Source organism: Hyperolius riggenbachi, chromosome 3 (assembly GCF_040937935.1).
Source record: "Hyperolius riggenbachi isolate aHypRig1 chromosome 3, aHypRig1.pri, whole genome shotgun sequence".
In the NCBI taxonomy this organism is placed as follows: domain Eukaryota; kingdom Metazoa; phylum Chordata; class Amphibia; order Anura; family Hyperoliidae; genus Hyperolius; species Hyperolius riggenbachi.
Window position 1 is genome coordinate 259,705,950 of NC_090648.1, and position 24,319 is coordinate 259,730,268.

General features: G+C 46.6%; 1 protein-coding gene across 1 annotated transcript in view; it reads left to right on the forward strand.

Moving 5' to 3' along the window:
- The window catches only part of FAM185A (family with sequence similarity 185 member A), an 85,360-nt gene that overhangs the window by 9,181 nt on the left and 51,860 nt on the right, over positions 1-24,319 (forward strand). Inside the window, exon 2 of the mRNA XM_068273628.1 lies at positions 2,184-2,293. Coding sequence (XP_068129729.1) covers positions 2,184-2,293 — 110 coding nt within the window. The remainder of the gene's footprint in view (positions 1-2,183; positions 2,294-24,319) is intronic.

The following is a 24,319-nucleotide window of genomic DNA, read 5'->3' on the forward strand; positions in this document are numbered from 1 at the left end:
TATCTGCAGACTGATAAGGCTGTTTCTGAACCTCAGCGGGAGGGTCTGACGGACCCGTCGTTCTCTTCAGTAGTGCGTGTGTACGCACCTTTAGAGGCAGAGGATCAGCAGGATAGCCAAGCAACTGGTATTACTTATAAGGAAATAAATATGGTAGCCTCTATATCCCTCTCATTTCAGTTGCCTTTGTCTGTACACTATTCCTGCTCTGTGTAAACCTTCTGTGCCTCCGCCCACCCTCTATGCCTCTGTCTTCCTGTCTGTCTCTCTATCACCCTTTGTCCCCTTTTCTGTGCCTCTCTCTGTCCCGCAGCCTTGCAGAGCTCCCCAGACAGCAACAGCAGACCTAACTTGCATTCCGGGGACTGCACTGTCCTTTTATCCACTCTTATCTAGTGCACAGCATCTCTTCCTGTATGTCACATCTCAGCTGTGTCAGCTGGCTGCCTCAGCAGAGCAACTAATTTGTAAATACAAGATGTTAACCTTATGTCTGCTTCCATGAAAGTGGGAAGTAGAAACACTGCACATTTATTTCAGGACTCGTATCAGCTGCAACAAAGAAATGTTTTTTTCTATAAAGTTTATTATGCTTTTGCTTATCTTCTAGAGCAGAGAGGAAGTTCTGAGTTCAGGTCTGCTTTACGCAATGGTCATTCCAACAGTGGAGCCCTGAGGGGCCACTGAATATGAGCTTACTAGGGCCCAGCCCTTGTCACACCCAGCACACAGTGAAGCCCTGCACACTATTGTATGAAAACTAGGTGAGCAGCTTCTGAATGAAAATAAGTCCACACCTAGACAAAGGCAGCAGCAGAGAACACTCTTCCTCATAGCAGTGTTTATGCAAATAAAAAAAAAAAATATACTGCACAGCTTCAAACGTTGCACAGCATTATTAATACCACACATACTATACAGCATCACCCAATAAAAAAATATAGCTGGACACCAATGAGTGCATAGCGGGTCTACAAAGTCTATACAGCATTATTACTGTAATTAACAAAACACCACCACTTGGTGGGCAGATTTTGAGGCTGAGAGCACACTTGCGTCTCTGATTTCACAGGCATTTCCGGGTGTTTGTGGCGCTCTGCATTTGTTAATGCTCTGCTTGCGATTGTGGTTTCTGCCTGCAATTTTTCCATGATTGTTCAGGATTCTTCGGATTGCGGTGCTATTTAAAATGTCATTATCAATGTTTATGCAAACACCATGCTCGATCCCGTCTGATTTCGTTCTGGATGCCACACATAGCTACACTCGGCGCATTCATGTACCCCTGCAGGGATGAAAACACGACACAACTGAATGACGGGAAGCATTGTCAAAGATTGCCAAATATGTCAGATAACTGATTCCTCGCTGTAAAATAGCAAAAGTTCTGTACTCCCATTTGTTCTGTGGTTTCTCCTTTTTTTTGATTGCTTAATATAGTTTCAATCTGTTTCACAAATAGGTGGTTAGATGGATGAAATGGAATGGGGGTGGATGAAGAAACCTTTATATGTCAAGATATGTATCACGCTGCATCGGTTGCTTGTGAGGTCCTCGTGGAGACGAGTTTATCTTCCACTTAGGCCTACCTAACTTTTGTTTTTTTTAACTATATAACAATACATCAGCACTAAATACGTACGTGCGTGTTCTGGAATTGTGTATATGTGTCTACGTTTGTACGTTTGCCTGCAACCCCTTCTGCCTTCCCTTCAGTTTCTTGGTCCTAATTTTTCTGAGCTGGCTCCTTGATAGGGATGGTGAATAAGATACAAATAAGTCCAATTGATGCAGAATATCTCTGATACCTAAACCCCCTCTATGGCCCTCTCCCCATGCCTACAGTACCCCCCTCTGTGTCACCTCTGTTCCCCAGTGCCTTCAGTGTCTTCTGTGCCACCTCTGCCCCCCCCCCCCCCAACTGGGTGTCCCCTGTATGCTGTGTACTTCAACAAAATATAATTTTACCAGTTTAAAAACCCGTATTTCTCTGAATTTAAAAAATAAAAATTCTCAGACTACAAGGTATTGTAGGAAAATGCTTATCATAAAAGAAATTTACTTTAATTATATTGTATCAGCCTATTTTATGTTGTTTCTTGGTGTTACCATTTGTACATGTGAATAATTTTATCTTATAGCATTATTTCTGTATATCCTAATTGTGTTCATTCTTCTGTTAGATGTGAACATCAAAACGTTGGGATCAGGCTGTGTGAACATAAAACAAATTGAGTGTGGAAGTTGCCAAATAGAAACAGAGAAAGGTACCAGTGTGCTGCAGTCTATTAAGGTATAAATGCAAGTGATGAAATTCGCCCTTAAATAATGATGCATATGTATTACAGTTCAACTAATGTACTTAGAACTGGTGATGAAGAAATTATTTTCATATACAAATATCCACTGATCCAGAGAAGTGATTAAAGACAACCTCACCCAAGTAAAGGTCTGTCTACTGGTAAATGAATCCGCTGCTAGTTATTTCATCAGCAGTTAATGCCTTCAGTTGGCTCACAGCAGTAGAATGCCATGAAATGCATTGAATGGGACATTGAGAAATCTAACATTTAGTACAGTTATTTATTTTCATTGAAGATGTTTGTCTAGTCTGGCTAGCATCTTATAAATTAAGCCAGATACACACATTCGATCTTGATTGGCGTATTTTACCACTTCCATGTAGCATGAGAGCTTACCAGCTTACCTGCACAATCTATTCAAAGTATTCATAATGTGTTTTCTCTCCTGCTAACAATGCAACTGCCTGTGGAGCCCACCCTAGTGGCTGCAGCTCTGGCGCTTTGAGTCCGCCAGGAGAAAAACGCAATATAAATGTTCCGTGTACTAGATGAAAGTGGTAAAGTTAGCAAATCAAAATCGGATGAGTGCACTTGGCTTTAGGCTAGTCTTTAAAGTGGACCTGAACTCTTTCACAGGACTGAAGAAATACATAGAGAAATGCACCCTGTATGTATTTACAGAGTTTAGCCTGTCTAATTCCCCCTCATTTGTGTCTAATCACAAGTTGTAATCTGATCTCCCCCGTGTCACATGACTGCCTATGGCAGAGATGGTAGATAAGTCCATTTTGAAAGCACAGGAGGTTAACAGTATGTCTACTTCCATGAATCAGGAAGTAGAAACTGTGCAGATTTAGGCCTCTTTCACACCAAGACGTTAGGGTCGTATAACGTGCCCCTAACGCAACGCATGGTGGTGTTGAAGTTCGAGGTCAGATTGAGCCGCGTTATGAGGCTCTTGGTGCTATCCTGGGAAGTTGGGATCTTTTCAATGATTTGGATGATTTGAATCGGATCATTGAAAAGATCCGAATCATTTTACTAGGGAAGCAGGGGTGCAGCAGAGTGAGAGGTACAGGAGAATGAAGGCACATTGAGGGTGCTAATGGGGAAGGGAGAGCTGCAGCAGGAAGATTGTGCTTGTGCACAGAAGCTGCACTTCCTGTTTCTTCCAGACATGCACTGTGAACCGAATCCTTGTGATGATCTGGATTATTCGACTCACAAAGAAGATCCGAATCGTTCATGATCTGGACAACACTACAGTGATTATTAATTGGCCATGTGGCTAGGAACAATAGCTCCCCTTACTGAGCATGTGCAAACAGTCTAACGCAGCTAAAACCACCTATAACGCACAGCATGCTGCACTTTCTTTGAACGTCCAGAGTTACACTGTAACGCAACGTGGGCACTGTGAACAGCTCATTGATTTTTCATTACTGTGAGTTGGGTTGCGTTACAGGCTGCTCTAAAGTGAACCTGTAACGTCCCTCTGTGAAAGCAGCCTTATTTTAGAATTTGTATCAGGTGTAACAAAGAAATGTTTTTTGTTTAAAGGTTATTATGCTGTTGCGTAGCTTTTAGAGCAGAGAGGACGTTCTGAGTTCAGGTCCGCTTTAAACTAACCAGTTAATATATTTGACAGCTGAGGAAAGAATGGCACCACCTAGGAAACAGAAGCTTGGGTGGGTCCTGATTAGTAAAATTTGCCTATCGTTCACAGGTGGAAGAAATTAGATGAGCCTCCTCCTTAACCTCCTCCTTTTTTTTTTTTTTTTTTTTTTAGTGTAATGTAAGGGCTGGTTCACACGGGCGTCTGCTGAGCTTTTGCTTGGCATTGCGTTCAAACGCCAGCGTTTAAACGCTAGCTTTTGAAAAGCGTGGGCTAGCAGTTCTGGTCTCTGCTATTGTTTCCTCGCATTTACTGCCTCTGAAAGCAGCATGTTGCTTTTGAGACTAGACGCAACGCTGGGATCTACTGCCAGGCTTTCATGAAAGCCTGCAAAAGCCAGCTCTAAACGCTCCCATTCACTTGCATGGGATGGCAGTAGATCCCAAAAAACGCTGCGTCTGAAACGCTGCGTTAAACGCCACAAAAATGCCCGTCTGAACCAGCCCTTAAGCATCAGAGTGTGGGAAAATGCACTCAGTAAAAACAATAGTTTAATTTACCGTATTCAATTAAAAGTAATTGAGCCTCAGCAGAGGTGGTGTGTTGCGCAAAGTTCTTGAAATGCAATGTTGGTTTTTATAAAAGTTCAGTTAATTGAATATGAGAGTGTGGGTAACAATGTCCCAAAACCAAGTCCACTCCAAAGATTTTCTGTGAATTAAACCAGCTCTACCTGATACAGCATGCAGCATGAATCTGTTCAATACCATCGGCAATAAATGCAATCTCCCGAGACCAGGGGGCGCCTCTAGCCATTTTGTCACTCCAGGCGAGAATACCTGTGCCACCCCCCCCCCCCCCCCCCCCAATGAAAATAATCGTAATGCAGCAATGTTTTACCATAAAATAATCGTAATGCAGCAATCTATCACCAGAAAATAATCGTAATGCAGCAATCTTTCACCAGAAAATAATCTTAATGCAGCAATCATTCACCAGAAAATAATCGTAATGCAGCAATCTATTATCAGAAAATAATCGTAATGCAGCAATGTTTCATCATAAAATAATCGCTATGTGGGGAGCATTCACCAGAAAATAATCGCTATGTGGGGAGCAGTCACCAGAAAATAATCGCTATGTGGGGAGCAGTCACCAGAAAATAATCGCTATGTTTGAGCAGTCACCAGATGATAATCGCTATGTGGGGAGCATTCACCAGATAATCGTTATGTGCATTCACCAGATAATCGTTATGTGGGGAGCAGTCACCAGAAAATAAACCAGTAAAATAAGAAAAAAATCACTCACCTGGCCGACCCCTGACGATCCTCCAGCGACGATCCTCCTGCAGCGGCAGCCAGTGTGAATCTCCCGCGCTGACAGGCAGAGAGCAGGGCTACGGCAAGATGGCGCCCGAAGCCCTGTACTGGAGACACAAATAGTCTCCAGTGCAGGGCTTCGGCAGCCATCTTGCCGTAGCCCTGCTCAGCCTCCAGGAGGCAGTCCCCGCAGTGGGTTGCGGGGATTTCACCCGGACTTTAAAAAAAACTGCCGGACACCCCGGACAGGTCGGAAAAAGAGGACCTGTCCGGGGTAAAGAGGACGCCTACGCCTGGTCACCCTAGCCAGGGGGAACCAAGGATGCTGCGCAGAGCCGCAGACCAGCAGCGCCAGGGGGCTCAGCAGGAGGGCAATTAGGATCCGGCGGCGAGTCACGCTTGCGGGGGGAGGAGTTAGAGGCGGCGCTGCCGCTGGGCACAAGAGAATCAGAGGACCCGGGTCATGCGGCTGGCCGGCTGCTGCTATGAAGAGGGGGCTGGCCAGGCTAGAGGAGGAGGAAAAGGGTGGGACCAGAGCTGGCCAGCGTCATGCCTATTGGCTGGGGGAGAGCATAGAGGCGGCATCAGCAGCGGAGCTCGTGGTTCATCATGTAAGCAAACCATGGGCTCCAATTTTTCACACACAGTGTGTAGTAGCGGCGAATCTCCCCCCCCCCCCCCCCCCCCCGCGGCGGCGCTTCAACCCCCCATCTTGACGCTCCAAGCCGGTGCCTGGCTTGACTTACGCTAGGAGCGCCCCTGCCCAAGACACAGAACATTTATAACGCGCTTTTCTCCTGGCAGACTTAAAGGAATACTGTAGGGGGTCGGGGGAAAATGAGTGAAACCTACTAGGGGCTTCTAATGGTCCCCCGCAGACATCCTGTGCCCGCGCAGCCACTCACCAATGCTCTGGCCCCGCCTCCTGTTCACTTCTGGAATTTCAGACTTTAAAGTCTGAAAACCACTGCGCCTGCGTTCCTGTGTCCTCGCTCCCGCTGATGTCACCAGGATCATACTGTGCAGGCCCAGTATGGTCTGTGCCTGCGCCGTGCTTTCCTGGTGACACCAGCGTGAGCAAGGACACACGGCAACGCAGGCACAGTGGTTTTCAGACTTTAAAGGACTTACGAGGCCAAAATGGCTAAAAAAAGCCAAGTACCTTTAAGATGCTTAAATGCACGGAGGACGCCGTCCGCGCCCTCCGTGCAGTTCCGCCGGGTCCCCTTCCTGTGATCGCCCCCCGTGCCGATCGCGACCCCACAGGCCGGGTCGGGCTCTCGTTCCGCTCCCAATATGGCCGCTTCCTCTGGCCGCGGCTGCGCAGTCCGCCTGGCCGCTAGTGCGGCTGCGCAGCTCTACTGCCAACCCCTCCGATCCACGCTACAGTGCGTGGTTCGGGGGGTTGGCCGTAGAGCTGCGCAGCCGCACTAGCGGCCAGGCGGACTGCGCAGCCGCGGCCAGAGGAAGCGGCCATATTGGGAGCGGAACGAGAGCCCGACCCGGCCTGTGGGGTCGCGATCGGCACGGGGGGCGATCACAGGAAGGGGACCCGGCGGAACTGCGCGGACGGCGTCCTCCGTGCATTTAAACATCTTAAAGGTACTTGGCTTTTTTTTAGCCATTTTGGCCTCGTAAGTCCTTTAAAGTCTGAAATTCCAGAAGTGAACTGGAGGCGGGGCCGGAGCATCGGTGAGTGGCTGCGCGGGCACAGGATGTCTGCAAGGGACCACTAGAAGCCCCAGGCAAGTTCAACTCATTTTCCCCCTATCCCCCCCCCCCCCCCCCCACCCTCCTACAGTATCCCTTTTAAAGGGAACCTAAACTGAGGGATATGGATTTTTCCTTCTGAACAATACCAGTTGCCTGGCAATCCTGCTGATCTCTTTGACTGCAGTAGCGGCTGAATTACACACCTGAAACAAGCATGCACCTAATCCAGTCTGACTTCAGTCAGAGCACCTGATCTGCATGCTTGTTCAGGGGCTGTGGCTGAAAGCATTAGAGACACAGGATCAGCAGTAGAGTCAGGCAACTGGTATTATTTTAAAAGGAAAAATTCATATCCTTTTATCAGTTTATCCATATCAGTTTAGGTTCCCTTTAAAGGGAACCAGAGATCTTGCTATTTGAGACTTACCTGGGGCTTCCTCCCGCCCTCATAAACACGTGTGAATTGCTTGCCATCCTCCCATGGCCTCTGCCGTCCTCCCGCGAGAGGTCCACGCATGCATAGAAGGCCCAGACTGAACGCGACTGAGCCTATTACCGGGGCTGACTGTGGCTGAACGGGAGACCAGGGGAGGACGGAGAGGGACTCTTGTGTTTATGGGGAGGGAGGAAGCTCCGGGTAAGTATCAAATCTTTACATAGCGAGATCTCTGTTACACTTTAAAGCACTAGAACTGCAGCTACTAGGGAACGTTTTATTGGCAGTAGCAGTGTAAAGGAGTATAAACAAACAGGCTGCGCTTGTCAAATGGAATAACAATTCTTTAATGTAGTTGTAGGTAATACAACCTAAAATGGACAGTGTCCCAGATGGTTTAAAATAGTATAAATATAAAAGTGTAGGGATAAAAATAAATAAAATATGGCAATGGGTTAAAGTAGCTCAATGGCACTAAATAGCTGAAGCAAGGTGCTCGCTCTGAGGGGTGTACAGGATGATCTCAGCAATGCTCTCCTGAATGGTAAGTAACTGTGGCTGATATTCCTGATGGCTGGCTAGATTGGATAGGTTTCCCGAGCATAAGTATTCAGTGCGTGGGTTAGCATATAGTCATATAGTAAAGTTGCAGCAGCTGGTACTAAGGGGTGGCTGCCTTGTTTCCTTGGTGGTAATGTTATATACGATGAATTCCGAGCATGGCACTCAATACATGCATGTGAATCAGATGCGAGGGCTTTGCAAGATTTATGCCCTGTAGATGATGGCAAGTGAGCAAAAAATCAGCAGGAGTATATAGCTCAATGTCAATAAATAAAGATGGAGCGATCTCACCCTCCTTGGTGGTCAATCCTATAGCAGTTGGTCTCTTCCGGGGAGCCGCTCAATCTCACCAGCCCCGGCCGGCGGCAAAGTGAGAGAGACTTGACGTGCAGTGTAGTGTCGGGCAAGCGTGCCCGGCTCCCAGGGGGTCCGGATAGCGTGGGTGGCGTAGGTGAATAGAGCCTTCAGCTAGACTTCCGTCTTTCGCTAGCTACTCCCCAGCACGGAACTCCGACACGCCTCCTTCCCCTATGCGGCGTGACGTCACGACTGTAGCTGCTGCTGACGTTTCGAGAGGAACGCCTCTCTTTCTCAAAGCTTAGCTACTCGGGGATTAGGAGGATGGCTATTTAAGGTGTCTAGATATGCTAATAGGATTATTCAAATGCGTATAGCTCAAGATCCTTGTTAAGTCCGTGCGGAATTAATGTATTCAAATTGAATATCCACATTGTTTCACGTCTGGACATTTCTAGTAAATAATCTCCACCTCTCCAAGATCTTGTCACTTGTTCAATTACACAGTATTTGGATCCTTTAAAGGAGCAGCCATGTTCCATTTTATAATGTGCCGATAAAGGATGTTTTTTATTGCCCTTTTTGATATTGGTGCAGTGTTCACTCAATCTTTCTTTCAAGGTGCGTTTTGTTCTACCCACATAGTGCTTAGAACAGGGGCAAGTCAGCACATAGATGACCCCTCTCGTATCACAATTCGTTACATTTCTCATCTTGAATGTTTCATTTCCAGAAGAGGAAGTAATCTCATAAATCCTTTCTACAGGAGAATTCAGTTCTTTACAAGCTCTGCAGTACCCACATCTTTTAAAATATCCCTTTGTTTTCTTCATTTCAGGTTTTCTAATGGTGGGTGCTAGTATATTACCTAGATTTCTAGATTTTTTGAAGATTAATCTCGGATGTTCAGATAATAGAGGGGTAAGTATGGGGTCTTCCCTCAACAAACCCCAATACTTCTTCACTATATTCCTTACTCTGGGGGCTTGGGAGGAGTATTTCATAACTACACTTGGTTGCTGAAAAGTGTCACTGATAGGGTTCTCTCTCTCTTCCAATAATTCACGTCTTGCAGTACTTTTTGCTCTCTCCCTAGCTCCCAGAACAATGTCCTGTGGGTATCCTTTATGTTCAAATCGTTCTTGTAGGATTTGAGCTTCTGTGTCCAAGTCACCCGTTTTAGAGCAGTTCCTTCTGAGTCTTAAAAACTGACCCTTAGGGATATTCATAAGCCACTTATAATGGTGACAACTATCTATGTTGATGTAACTATTGGTGTCTACTGGTTTTATGTAAGTTTTAGTCAGAGTCTTCTGAGAAGACTCAGAAGGAACTGCTCTAAAACGGGTGACTTTGACACAGAAGCTCAAATCCTACAAGAACGATTTGAACATAAAGGATACCCACAGGACATTGTTCTGGGAGCTAGGGAGAGAGCAAAAAGTACTGCAAGACGTGAATTATTGGAAGAGAGAGAGAACCCTATCAGTGACACTTTTCAGCAACCAAGTGTAGTTATGAAATACTCCTCCCAAGCCCCCAGAGTAAGGAATATAGTGAAGAAGTATTGGGGTTTGTTGAGGGAAGACCCCATACTTACCCCTCTATTATCTGAACATCCGAGATTAATCTTCAAAAAATCTAGAAATCTAGGTAATATACTAGCACCCACCATTAGAAAACCTGAAATGAAGAAAACAAAGGGATATTTTAAAAGATGTGGGTACTGCAGAGCTTGTAAAGAACTGAATTCTCCTGTAGAAAGGATTTATGAGATTACTTCCTCTTCTGGAAATGAAACATTCAAGATGAGAAATGTAACGAATTGTGATACGAGAGGGGTCATCTATGTGCTGACTTGCCCCTGTTCTAAGCACTATGTGGGTAGAACAAAACGCACCTTGAAAGAAAGATTGAGTGAACACTGCACCAATATCAAAAAGGGCAATAAAAAACATCCTTTATCGGCACATTATAAAATGGAACATGGCTGCTCCTTTAAAGGATCCAAATACTGTGTAATTGAACAAGTGACAAGATCTTGGAGAGGTGGAGATTATTTACTAGAAATGTCCAGACGTGAAACAATGTGGATATTCAATTTGAATACATTAATTCCGCACGGACTTAACAAGGATCTTGAGCTATACGCATTTGAATAATCCTATTAGCATATCTAGACACCTTAAATAGCCATCCTCCTAATCCCCGAGTAGCTAAGCTTTGAGAAAGAGAGGCGTTCCTCTCGAAACGTCAGCAGCAGCTACAGTCGTGACGTCACGCCGCATAGGGGAAGGAGGCGTGTCGGAGTTCCGTGCTGGGGAGTAGCTAGCGAAAGACGGAAGTCTAGCTGAAGGCTCTATTCACCTACGCCACCCACGCTATCCGGACCCCCTGGGAGCCGGGCACGCTTGCCCGACACTACACTGCACGTCAAGTCTCTCTCACTTTGCCGCCGGCCGGGGCTGGTGAGATTGAGCGGCTCCCCGGAAGAGACCAACTGCTATAGGATTGACCACCAAGGAGGGTGAGATCGCTCCATCTTTATTTATTGACATTGAGCTATATACTCCTGCTGATTTTTTGCTCACTTGCCATCATCTACAGGGCATAAATCTTGCAAAGCCCTCGCATCTGATTCACATGCATGTATTGAGTGCCATGCTCGGAATTCATCGTATATAACATTACCACCAAGGAAACAAGGCAGCCACCCCTTAGTACCAGCTGCTGCAACTTTACTATATGACTATATGCTAACCCACGCACTGAATACTTATGCTCGGGAAACCTATCCAATCTAGCCAGCCATCAGGAATATCAGCCACAGTTACTTACCATTCAGGAGAGCATTGCTGAGATCATCCTGTACACCCCTCAGAGCGAGCACCTTGCTTCAGCTATTTAGTGCCATTGAGCTACTTTAACCCATTGCCATATTTTATTTATTTTTATCCCTACACTTTTATATTTATACTATTTTAAACCATCTGGGACACTGTCCATTTTAGGTTGTATTACCTACAACTACATTAAAGAATTGTTATTCCATTTGACAAGCGCAGCCTGTTTGTTTATACTCTTATACATTTTGAGGAAGTGGGATCCCTTTACAGTTACTGCTGCTGTCTGAATAGGCGCAACATTATATTGATTTCATAGCAGTGTAAAGGAGTTTTGCCCAAGGTCTCCTCACTGAATAGCTGCTGGCTTACTGAACAGGAAGAGCCAAGATTCAAACCCTGGTCTCCTGTGTCAGACAGACCTCTTACCCAGTCACACTATCCAGCCACTACTGAATCCATTATCTGATATTTAGTTCGTGTTTATAACCAGGGCTGTGAAGTCGGTCCAAAAATCCACCGACTCCGACGCCTCTAATTTGCATATTAATATTTTGTTCATTAAAAGTATGTAACGTGAAATTCGTCTCTTAACTGCCAATGCTTAGGAATTTTACAAGACAACTGAAGTGAGAAGGATATGTAGACTACTATATTTATTCCCTTTAGACTAAAACTAGTCCTTGGTAAGAGTACTTGTAAAAGGTACAAACTGGAACAAAGAACATCTATCAGGCCCTAGGCAATGTAACTGTGGGTGCATGTAAGAATGATGTGCAGGTACTCTGCAGGGGAATGAGGAGATTCTTCCTCTATTACACATTCTTCATGCACAATCTGAACAAGGTTTATGGGTGATAGACAACACCTCTGTGTTAAATGTGCACAACATTCTCAGTCGATTCCCTGCAGCTCTGTGGGGAGTGCATATGTAGAGTATAGTACTACTGTGTAACAAAGTAAACCTGAGACAGATGAAATTTTAATTTTTTTTTTTTTTTTTTTTTTTTAAACATACCTGGGGCTTTCGCCAGCCGCCTTCAGGATAATCAGTCCCTCGTTGTCCTCCTCCACCACCTGGATCTGCTGCTAGGAGTCCAGGTATTTGAGCCAGTCGGGCGTAGTGCGCATGCACACACTCCGCCGCCAGGAGCATACTACACCTATTGCGCAGGTGCAGAATGTTCCTGGCTGTGGGAGCGGCATGTGGCTGGACTGCGCTGACTGGCTGAATTACCAGGACTCATAGCAGAAGATCCAGGTGGTGGAGGACAGCAAGGGACTGATTGGCCTGAAGGGGGCTGGAGGAAGCCCTAGGTATGTATCAAACTTTACTTTTCATCCGTCTCAGGTACCCTTTAATTCGCAGTCGCCAAACCAAATTTTAACATATCAAATTATTTGATTTCATGAGCAAAGAGAGTGCATACATTTGCATAAATCAGCATCAATGCAGAATTATTTCCATCTCATTGACCATCTCTATTAGTGACACAGCTACACATCAGGCTTTATTCTTACAGCATAGATGTTATTTATAAGAGATTCCTTTGTACACATCATATATACAGTCACAATCAGATATGTATATCTGACCTTAAAAATACGGGGACTGCTTTATTGAAGCAGCACAAGTAACTAATTTTGATTGGTTTATTTCATTTTTGTGGACTAAGCACAGCGATTACTGTATATATACATTATTTTTAATGACTATTATCTGAGAAATAGAACATTTTATCATATTTTCTATTTTAATTACAGTTACAAATTCATTAGGAGTCGGTGCATTTTTTTCCGACTCCAGGCACCCAAAATTACTCCGACTCCACGGCTCTGACTCCACAGCCCTGTTTATAACGTTCTTACCACTCCGGCGTGTACTTTACTGTTTTCTCTAGTGTTGAGGTTAGTGTCTCTTTACAAGTGTGCGTAGATTCTGTTTCCCCCTAGAGGACGTTGTCCTCCGGGTGTTACAGCTCCGTAGCTGTGTTCTCTTGGCGTGATGTGCTCTAAGGCAGTTGCAATGGTTTCTTGCTTCCATGTTTCGCTTGGATAGATAGGTAAACTTGGTTTATTGTATGTCTTCAAAATCACAATGGAATTCTTGACCTAGAGTTTCGACACTCTGCCTTTGTTGGGGGATTCTGGAATTGTTGTGCTCCACAGCACGCTAGAAACACGTCTGTACAGTCTCAGCCCTGGAATGTCGTCCAAGGGATCAGGTCTCAGTCCCTGCCGGGTAACATACCATGTACATGTGTACGAGTCTTATGGCCCATACTCAAGGGCTACATTTGTGGCCTGTCGCCAGCACACGTGAGCGTGTGCGCGACAGGCCAGCGACAGCTCGTCGCCAGGTCCCTCCGCGTACACACGCGGAAGAGGGATCAGCTGTGCGACGGAAGCTGTCGCCGACGTTCCTCCCCCTCGCTGGAAGCGCTGTGGTTTTTCTATTATGTTGCTGTCGCTAGTCCGCATACTCACGCAGACTAGCGACAGTTGCGGCAACTGTCGCCGGGCAATTGACCGCGCCAGTCGCCTGGCGACAGCAGCGACGGTTCGGGGTGCGTGCCCGTGTTGCGCCTCATACTCCACTGGCGACCTGTTGCCGCAACACGCGCGTGCCGCGGCGACAATTGTAGCCCGTGAGTATGGGCCATTAAGATGCCTGGTATGTGTGTATGAGGCTTAAGGAGTAATGGCTTCTTTATAGACAGAAAATTGCTTATCTTCTTTACCGTAATTTTGGAGCCAAGTGATGTAAAGACGCATTGCAAGAGTGTAGAGGCTAGTGAGTAGTCTGTTGCTATTGAGGGCAAAGATGTTGCTATACTATGGAGAGCCAAGCAGCTTCCGGCGGGCGGGCTGATGAGGAGAACAAGGTGATGCGGTCAGGCATTGTCCTCACTAAAGACCTGGCATGCCGATAGATTCACGAGACTGTCCTGAGATTTGTGGCCAAAACGGTCCTTAGCAAAACTCCCCTGTAACTGATGTATAGCAAGCAAGATTTTTTTACATTCAGTAGTAAACTGGGATTTTTATCTAAACTGCTTTTATATACAGGTACAAATACTAAATTCATAGTTTGAGGATAATAGCATTACAAAGGTACATGTATCCTATTATGTATTGACTAGTTTAAACATGAGAAAATAACACCTGCTATACTTTACAAACCAGCATCATTTGCTAGTGCAAGAAGCTCTGATTTCTCTGAAAGTGGCCCAACCAATCTCCATTTCAAATCCCTGGACAGTCAGGCTGCATTTGACTATTCTGACTACACACAGCTAATTTTGATTGCAGACCCCCACCTGTCACATGTGAGAAGGGATTGTTCTGTGCCAGTTTCGTTTTCTGAGTCCTCCCTGTATCCTTAATCTTGAGGAACAGCCCCTTAAATGTATCGTCAGGCAAAAAAAAGTTTCACTTACCTGGGGCTTCTACCAGCCCCATGCAGCCATCCTGTGCCCTCGTAGTCGCGGGGGTGCTGTGACAGCAGTTTATTTGTCCTTTGGTTGTGGGGCAGTGCAGGAGCGCGGTTCACACTACTCCATTATGGCTTTATTTGCACCAATTGTGCTCTTGCTTTGCCTCATGGGTAATGGAGGATCATGATGTCACCAATATACATGATTACCTGAAATCATTGATAACCTTATGTGTGGTCATCTTATTAAACCGAATATTTGAGGCATTTGCAGGCTGATTGGCCTTTGTGGGAACTAAATTGTCCCTTTAGTAGACATATATTCATATGTAACAATTAATGCGAAACAAAGTTATTCGTATATGACCTTTATTACCGTGATGTTTGCAATAAATCCTATTGGTGGTTGAACAGCAAATACTGGTAGTGTGTGGTGTTTTTGTTGTACAATTTTTGACCAGTGCTAGTTCTCACCTAGGTTACATACGACCTTATGAGCTATGGATTAATGGTTTAACACTGGTGAGTCACAGATGAGGGGGAATTGGACAGGCTTATAGAGAGCCCGAGATGGGCTCATAAAATTAAAAGAATTCTACCTCATCCGGGGGGCTGAGTAGATCAGGTAGCAGCAAAAACCGCCGCTCCCCGCCGTTCCTGTGGGCCACAGTGGCCTACTTTCAATTTCGTGACCTCTGGGTCATGATGCTGGAATGAGAGACCCTCTCATTCATGGCGTGCAGGGACTGGCAGAGGGCACGGCCAGGGAGAGACAGCTGCCCAATGGCAGCTCTGGAAACCCTGAAGGAATGCCCCTGGCGGGCGTTTGAATCTTTCCCCTATGTTTACCTCAGAGATAGCAACAAATATTGTTGCTAATCTCTGGGGGGCTATAGCACTATGGGGGGGGGGGTAGAGAGTGGCGGTGTGGAAACTTAGACCTGTCATTTTTGATAAATAGGTTTGTAAAATCCAACACGTTTCCAATATTGTTGGATGAAAGAAATTGCACACATGCTACACATATGGACCCACTTATTTGATGTATGAGTCCAGCATTCTGTTGATATATTTTTTTTTTTTGTGTGTGTGAACAAAGCAAGGAAAAGTCCACAAAGGGAAATTGTGTGTACAATTTCATTATTTGTAAACAGTGACATTTGCCTTTCCTGAATAGAGGTGGTCAGTGAGATGCAAATACATTTTATTTGATGAGAATGTTCTTAATTTTATGCAAATATATGCAGCTAGGAAATGAACAAAGATTCCAAGCTGCATACATTTGCACAAAATTGATAGGTTACTGGTGTTTTTAAAAAGGAATAATGATGCCAGTCCCCATATATCTTTCACATCTGGTTTAACTAAATTTTATTTCAATGGTATTTTGATAACTCGTATAACTAGATGCTACAAAGCAGAAAATGTCAGCAAAAGCGCTAAGGCTGTGTTTTTTGGGTCGGCTTTACTGCATCACAAAACTGACCGTGATCAGATCCTATTTTATAAATGGGTCTGCAAGGGATCTATTGGATCCATGGCAGTAAGCGGACAACACTTCGGTGTTGTCTGCGATTTCACAAGCGTGACTGTGGATAAGTGCATCCATACTGGGCATGTGCAAGTATGGTTTAAGCATGCCCAGTAGAATGAAGTGCTTGCACATGGAAGAAAAGAGGCCTGCGTGAGGGTATAGGTACTTTCCACCTCTGCTGCAGCCAGTTTTCCCCATTATTCATCTGCTTCCTGTGCTGTTGTTGCTTTTGATAGTCCTCTTTAGGCCTGGAACCCACTAGAGCGATTTTGTGAGCGTTCAGTGAGCGATTCAAACCGCTAGCAATTTCCCTAAACGCTCAGCTAATGTTAATGGATGGGCCAAATTCCACTGGCGCGATTGCGATTACCAAAACGCAGGACATGCAGCATTTTTAGTGTTGGGCCACTGGGATACAGTGTTGCCAACCTTTCGTTCAATTTTTTTTTACTGACAAACGTCAGTAAAAAAAATCCTTTGGCAGTAAATTTTCAGACACCTCATCCGAGCGCCTCGCCAAAAAATGGGCGTGTCCTGCAAACGAACATGGGCGTGGGTGGAGCCAAATATACATGAACTTAGAAGTGGTGTATGTGGGCCTGCCCAGCAAAATGTTAGATGAAGTTAACAATGGCTGAAGATGCAGAGGACAAGCCACGGCTGGAGAGCTCAATTCCAAAAACATGTCTGTTTATACAGACAGCAACACTGCACACACCACACAAACCACTCACACCATACACACCACATTCACTGCAAACACCACCCACACCACAAATACCACACACACACCACGAATTCCACACACATCACACCACAAACACCACACCGCACAAACTGCTCACACCACACACCCACTGCACACACCGTAAATATCACACATGCACACAACTCCATATCAATGTACACACACACACACACACACACACACACACACACACACACACACACACACACACACACACACACACACACACACACACACACACACACACACACACACACACACACACACACACACACACACACACCCCACACACACACCCCACACTGCAAACACCACACACACCCCACACTGCAAACACCACACACACACCCCACACTGCACACACTGCAAACACCACACACACACACCCCACACTGCACACACTGCAAACACCACACACACACACCCCACACTGCACACACTGCAAACACCACACACACACACCCCACACTGCACACACTGCAAACACCACACACACACACCCCACACTGCACACACTGCAAACACCACACACACACACCCCACACTGCACACACTGCAAACACCACACACACACACCCCACACTGCACACACTGCAAACACCACACACACACACCCCACACTGCAAACACCACACACACACCCCACACTGCACACACTGCAAACACCACACACACACCCCACACTGCAAACACCACACACACACACGCGCACACGCTGCAAACCACAAATGCCGCACACGCTGCAAACCACAAATGCCGCACACGCTGCAAACCACACATGCCGCACCCGCTGCAAACCACACATGCCGCACCCGCTGCAAGCCACACATGCCGCACCCGCTGCAAGCCACACATGCCGCACCCGCTGCAAGCCACACATGCCGCACCCGCTGCAAGCCACACATACCGCACCCGCTGCAAGCCACACATACCGCACCCGCTGCAAGCCACACATACCGCACCCGCTGCAAGCCACACATACCGCACCCGCTGCAAGCCACACATACCGCACCCGCTGCAAGCCACACATACCGCACCCGCTGCAAGCCACACATACCGCACCCGCTGCAAGCCACACATACCGCACCCGCTGCAAGCCACACATACCGCACCCGCTGCAAGCCACACATACCGCACCCGCTGCAAGCCACACATACCGCACCCGCTGCAAGCCACACATACACATACCACACACACATGCCACACACACCGCACAAACTGTTCACACCACACACCAAATGCACACACAGTTCATACCACACATGCACACAGCTCCATTTCAATATCAATGTGCGTTCACACAGGCAGCACCACACACACACACCACATACCCCCCCCCCCTTTTTTGTAGCCCCACATCCAGTGCAGGAGGGTTGTGTGCCTGTGTTTAGTGAGCTAAATAAGTATACAGCCCGGGAATTGTGTGAGTGCAGGAGGATAGTGGAGGAGGGGGCGTGCATGGCCGTTTCTTGGGCCGTGCGGGCGCCCTGAGCACTGAAGAAGGGGGGGGGGGGTGCTGTAATGGAGGGGGAAGTCAGCCGTGGGGAGGGCAGCCCGACCTCTCCCTCCCTTCCTCCCCGGGCCGCCCTCCTGCTCCCCCCTCCGATGCAGAGCGCTGCAGCCAACAGGGAAGCGCTAATAGTAACAACTCACCTCCCAGGTTCCAATCGCTGGTCACCTTCTCTGCGCACACGCTGATGCACACGCTGCTTCCAACTAAACAGGAAGCAGCGTGTGTATCAGTGTGTGTGCAGAGAGAAGACCAGCGGCTAGTGACCAGCGATTGGAACCAGGGAGGTGAGTTGTTACTATTAGCGCTTCCCTGCTGGCTGCTGCGCTCTGCATTGGAGGGCGCCCGGAGAGGAAGGGAGGGAGAGGTTGGGCTGCCCTCCCCCGCTGCTGACTTCCCCCCTCTATTATTGGTGGGGGGGGTGGATTACCTACCTACCTACCCTGGGGGGCAGCTACCTATCTAACCTATACTAGGGGGCAGCTACCTATCTAACCTATACTGGGGGGGGGGGGGCAGCTACCTAATCTAACTTATACTGGGGGGGGGGGGGCAGCTACCTAATATAACCTATACTGGGGGGGGGGCAGCTACCTAATCTAACCTATACTGGGGGTCAGCTACCAATCCAAACTATAATGGGGGGCAGCTACCTATCTAACCTATACTGGAGGCATATACCTATCTAATCTATACTGGGGGCACCTAGTTATCTAACCTATATTGAGGGCACCTACCTACCTAGCCTATACTGGTGGCAACTATACTGGGTACCTATATTGGAGGCACCTAACTAACCTATGCTGGGGGCAACTATTCTGGCTCCCTATTAGAGACACCCACCTATCTAACCTGTACTGAGGGCACCTACCTATCTAACCTATACTGGGGGCACCTACCCTACCTATCTAACCTATACTGGGGGCAACTATACTGGGGCACCTATGCCTGGCTACCTATACTGGGGTACCTATAGCTGGCTACCTATACTGAGTGCAACTAGACCTGTCTAACCTAAACTGCAGGCACTTATACCTGGCTAAACTGGGGGCATCTATACCTGGCTCCCCGGGGGGGGAGGGGGGGGGGGGAGGGAAGCCAGCACGCTGTGCTAATCACTCCACTGAGACTCAATGCTGTGCTGTGAAGACTATAGGTTAAAACACAATGCATGAACGGAGAGTATAAACAACTTATAAAACCACATAAGAAGGGATAAACAAGGATAAACAAGCTATGCCACTAAGAGGAAAAGCTACAACCAGCAGCCAGCAACACCAGCACAGAACATCTTCAGAACTGACCAAAACAGCAGAAAAGACTCCTCAAAGGTAAGGGAACTTCTGCTGAATATTACTTATAGAAACAAGAAAAGGATTATCAAGAGATTTACAATGGAAACCTCAAAACCAGCAGACCAAAAGGCAAGATGTGATGCAGACAAGCCCAGCACAGCTAGCAGGGGGTCTGGCACTAGGGAGACAGTTTACTCTCCTGGCAATAAAAGCTATGATGCAAAGAAAAAGGAAAGAATAAAGATAACTCAATGCTACCCCGAGACTCTGCAGACTATTCCTCTAAGCCTAGAGTAAGAAAAAAACTGATATTCTTGACATATGACACAGAAGCCTGGTTTTCCGATATTTGTGAACAATTTCAAAATTCTAAACAAAAAGGCATACGCGATGGAAGGCAAATCAGAATAAAGGACAAGGAAGGCACAGAGACTATTTTCACAGTGAACATATATCATACTGGCAGCGTCTTGCTCCAAGGTACAGAACATTACCTAAACACATTTGAAAAGCTTTATCCTGATATCCAAAAACAAGCAATGAACTTCAAAGAAAATCAGCCAAACTCTGCTGACACTATCACCAGTTGTAAATCACCTGCAGTGACAATTTCCAGAGAAAAGTCAGCTTCATGCCAGATGCCATTCTAAAGGTCCGTACACACGCCGGACTGGAGGCAACGATGGGTCCGTCGTCACCTCCTGCTGGGTGGGCGTTCCAACGACAGTCCGGCGTGTGTACGCACTGTCAGCGGACTGATATGCCTGTTTCTGCAGAAACAGCCGTATCAGTCCGCCGACAGTGCGTACACACGCCGGACTGTCGTTGGAACGCCCACCTAGCGGGAGGTGACGACGGACCCGTCGTTGCCTCCAGTCCGGCGTGTGTACGGACCTTACCTCTCACCAGACATCCTCAGAGAAAGCTTATCTCAATTAGAGAGAGACTTTCACCTCTTCAAAGAAGGACTGGAAAAAAAAGTTGAGTCATGTCTTTAATCATCTGAAAGAGGAGCTGAAATCCAACAACTAGAAAACACTGAGCTCAGACAGGAAATGGCAACTCTGAAAGCAAACAAACAACCTCAACTGGAGAAGGCACCACAAAAGCAACCCGGAGAAACACCTAATCAAAAGGAACTCTGCATCTCAAAGCCATATACCAACACAGCAAAAGATGCAAGGAATCAGGTAGCTGTAACGTTTGCAGGATTTTATTTGCGTGGTCAGCGCACAGAAAGCGAGCCGACACTACGGAAATCCTCCACAAACGTGTATTAAAGTATAACCCAGCTATGGTGCTATGCACCTGTAGAGGGAGATTTCCACCGGCAGATGGAGCTGTGAAGTACAGACGGACTCAGCCTCTGTACTGCCACAGATGCCAGATGGGAATTGCACGAGTTGAAGCAATGTAAGGCTGGATAGCCCTAAAAGAGAAAGAGCACAGAGACAGAATAAATGTGTGTCCACCAATCTAGTCGCCACCCAGTGACGGTGAACACACATCAGCAGAAACGAAGTATGAATGCAAATGCGAGAGAGGAGATTGCCAGAAGTGACACAAGACTGAGCAGGACAGAGCACGGGAGTAGCAAAGGCACAGCAAACAAGAATAATAAGGAAAATAACAAACTAACTAAACGTGAACACCGCTCTCATTCACAACAGCGAACGCGTTCAATCACGATCACTGCGCGTTAGGCGCCCAGTGATAAGCGTGCCACCCTAACTAACCAATTTGTAAACTACTAGTAGACAGCACTCCTGTCGGTATCTTCTGAGATGTGCCCAGGTCACGGAATCAGGCAGCACTCCTGGCTCCAACTGTAATCCAAAAATGTGAGGACCGGCACCATCAGTTTTAAATATGTTCTTTTATTTTAAATGAGACACATTGACATATGAAAAGCAGTAGCGACGTTTCGGAGGGGACCCCCTCCTTTCTCAAGCCAATGTCAGTGTCAAGTAGTACAGAATCTGAACAGCCTTCTAAACTAGACATGCATAGGAGGATATCCAATCACATTCAAATCTCGCCTATGGCGACCAATCCTCTTACAACATTTCAGGCGGACCTGATGGGGGACTATATTGCTAATATTTAAATGTGCGCAGTGCACAACAAACTTACTCTGCGCAGAAACGGGGAGAAAAACCGGCCGCGTCCATGCGCACATCCATCTCAGACGCCGTCCAATCAGCCCCGAGGAGATGGACACGTCATCATGCTCACGCCTCTAATAGAGGCGGACCTGATGGGAAACCTCGCTGGCTCAAGAGAGCGGCGCGCGCCGCTCCCTCTGGTACCGACGTCAAGGAGACACGTGGGCGGAATGTAAACAAACCGCCCACGTGCTCAGTGGAGCGCACATAGACGCCAGCCGTCCCTCCCCTCCGCGCTGTACAGAGGAGTGCCCAAACTGAAAAGGACCTACGGAGAATAGTTACAGTAAAACTCAAAATAAGATCACAATAAGGATAAAGGTATAAATGTTAGTTAAACCAGAGGATGCATCACTATACCGCAATAATAATAAAGATAACCTTCAACAAGAGGCTGCATATCGTATTCCCTATTCATGCCCCGTGGTTCTAATGTATCCAACCTCCTTATCCACACTGCCTCTCTATAAAGTAATTTTTTTAACCTATTACCCCCCCTCCTGGGTATTGGTACCTGTTCTAAGACTTGGAATTTAAGCTGACTGACTGTATGTCCCGCTGATTAAAAAATGTGAAGAAACAGAGAATTCATTATTTTTACTCCTAATGGTGCTTTTATGTGATGCTAATCTAGCTTTAATTGGTTGTGTTGTCTGTCCAATATATAAAAGTCCACATGGACATTTTAAAGCGTGCACTACAAAACTAGAATTGCAGTCAAAATGGCCATGTAATTTAAATGAAGTGCCCAAGTGGGGGTGTCTTACTTACTGGACCTCTAATTATGCTATGACAGTTGACACAATTCATGCATGGATAAGTTCCATAAGGGCGGTTTAGATATAGGGCGACAGGATTGTACTGAACCTAGGTCAGCTCGAACTAAGTTATCTTTAAGTGAAGGGGCACGTTTGTAGGACATCAAGGGGAGAGTCTGAAACTCTACAACATCAGGCAAACCATTTTTTAGAATATTCCAATTGCGGCGTATAACTTCCGCTATCCTATTGCTATGTATATTATATTGGGAAACAAAAGGAATTCTCCTGTTGTTTCCTCTCCTCCGATTACTATTATTCGAAACCTACTGCCTCAAGACTATGTCTAGCTCTACCCAGCAGATGCTGTGGGTACTGTCTCTGCATGAACTTGTGTTCCATTTCGTCCAACCTTTGTTTTCTTAACTGAGCATATTTAAACTGATGGTGCCGGTCCTTACATTTTTGGACCCTAACTAACCAATGACACACAAACACAAAATGGAGAACGCGAACGCTTGCTAAACGGTTACCTCACCGAGCCCACAACAAGCGTTCGCAAAAGACAAGACAGAGAGGAGGAGCAGCCAGCAGCAACCGCAGCTCTGGCCTACACTCCCAGACAGAGTTCAGAGGGAACCACCGCTGCTACCGCTAGAGTGAATGCGATCCAGACAAACAGATGGGGCTGCTCTGATTAGCACCCCTAAGGCAGAATACAGAAGGAAGCACTGCCACTACCACTAAGGCAAATGCAATCCAGACAGATGGAGCAGGCTAGTAGCAACTGCAGCTCTGGCCTACACTCCCAGACAGAGTTCAGAGGGAACCACCGCTGCTACCGCTAGAGTGAATGCGATCCAGACAAACAGATGGGGCTGCTCTGGTTAGCACCCCTAAGGCAGAATACAGAAGGAAGCACTGCCACTACCACTAGGGCAAATGCAATCCAGACAGATGGAGCAGGCTAGTAGCAACTGCAGCTCTGGCCTACACTCCCAGACAGACAGAACGATTCCCTGTCGACCGCCGCTGGTGACAAGGCAATCGAGACAGAAAGGGAGAACAAGGCAATACAAATAATACAATCTGACTGCACTAGAAGGGATGCCTAGTGCAGTCCCCGGGAATTACTCTGAGATAATCTTAGCAAACGACAGCAAGGCTGACACTCTAGGTGTTTGCAGGAACAAACCTTCATGACCAGCAAAGGACTCTGGGAGCACATGGTATTTATACTGCAAGCCTTCAAAGGAGGCAGCTAACCAATCTGCATGACAATTATATGCAAATTCCTCAGCAGCAGAGCAGGTCTGAAACTTGCAAAGCAAAGACAGGTCTCTTTTCCAGAGACCTGCAGCCCTCAGACTTAAGGAATGGACAAACAGCTGTCTGCCCGTGCAGACAGCTGAGCAGATCGTTGCAGTAGCAAATTCCATCACAGGACAAAGTTCAAATGCTTCCAGTGACACAGGGACTACAGTGCAACCTCCACCAAAGGCACCAAGCTGTGACATGCACCCCCACCAAAGGCACCAAACTGTGACATAGCACTGATAATTGACTCAAATGAGAAATGCATCAATACAAGATGTCCTTTCCCGGGGAAATATGTTAGAAAAATACCCTGCCCAACAATAGAAAAAGCTGCAGAGGTTATTACTAATCCTCAGGAAAAGTAGGAGGCGCCCGTATACATATATCAGTAGTAGGTAATATGATAATAGGAAGTAAGGTTCTCTTATTCCTACCTTTATAGTAGTGAATCTCACACATAAGG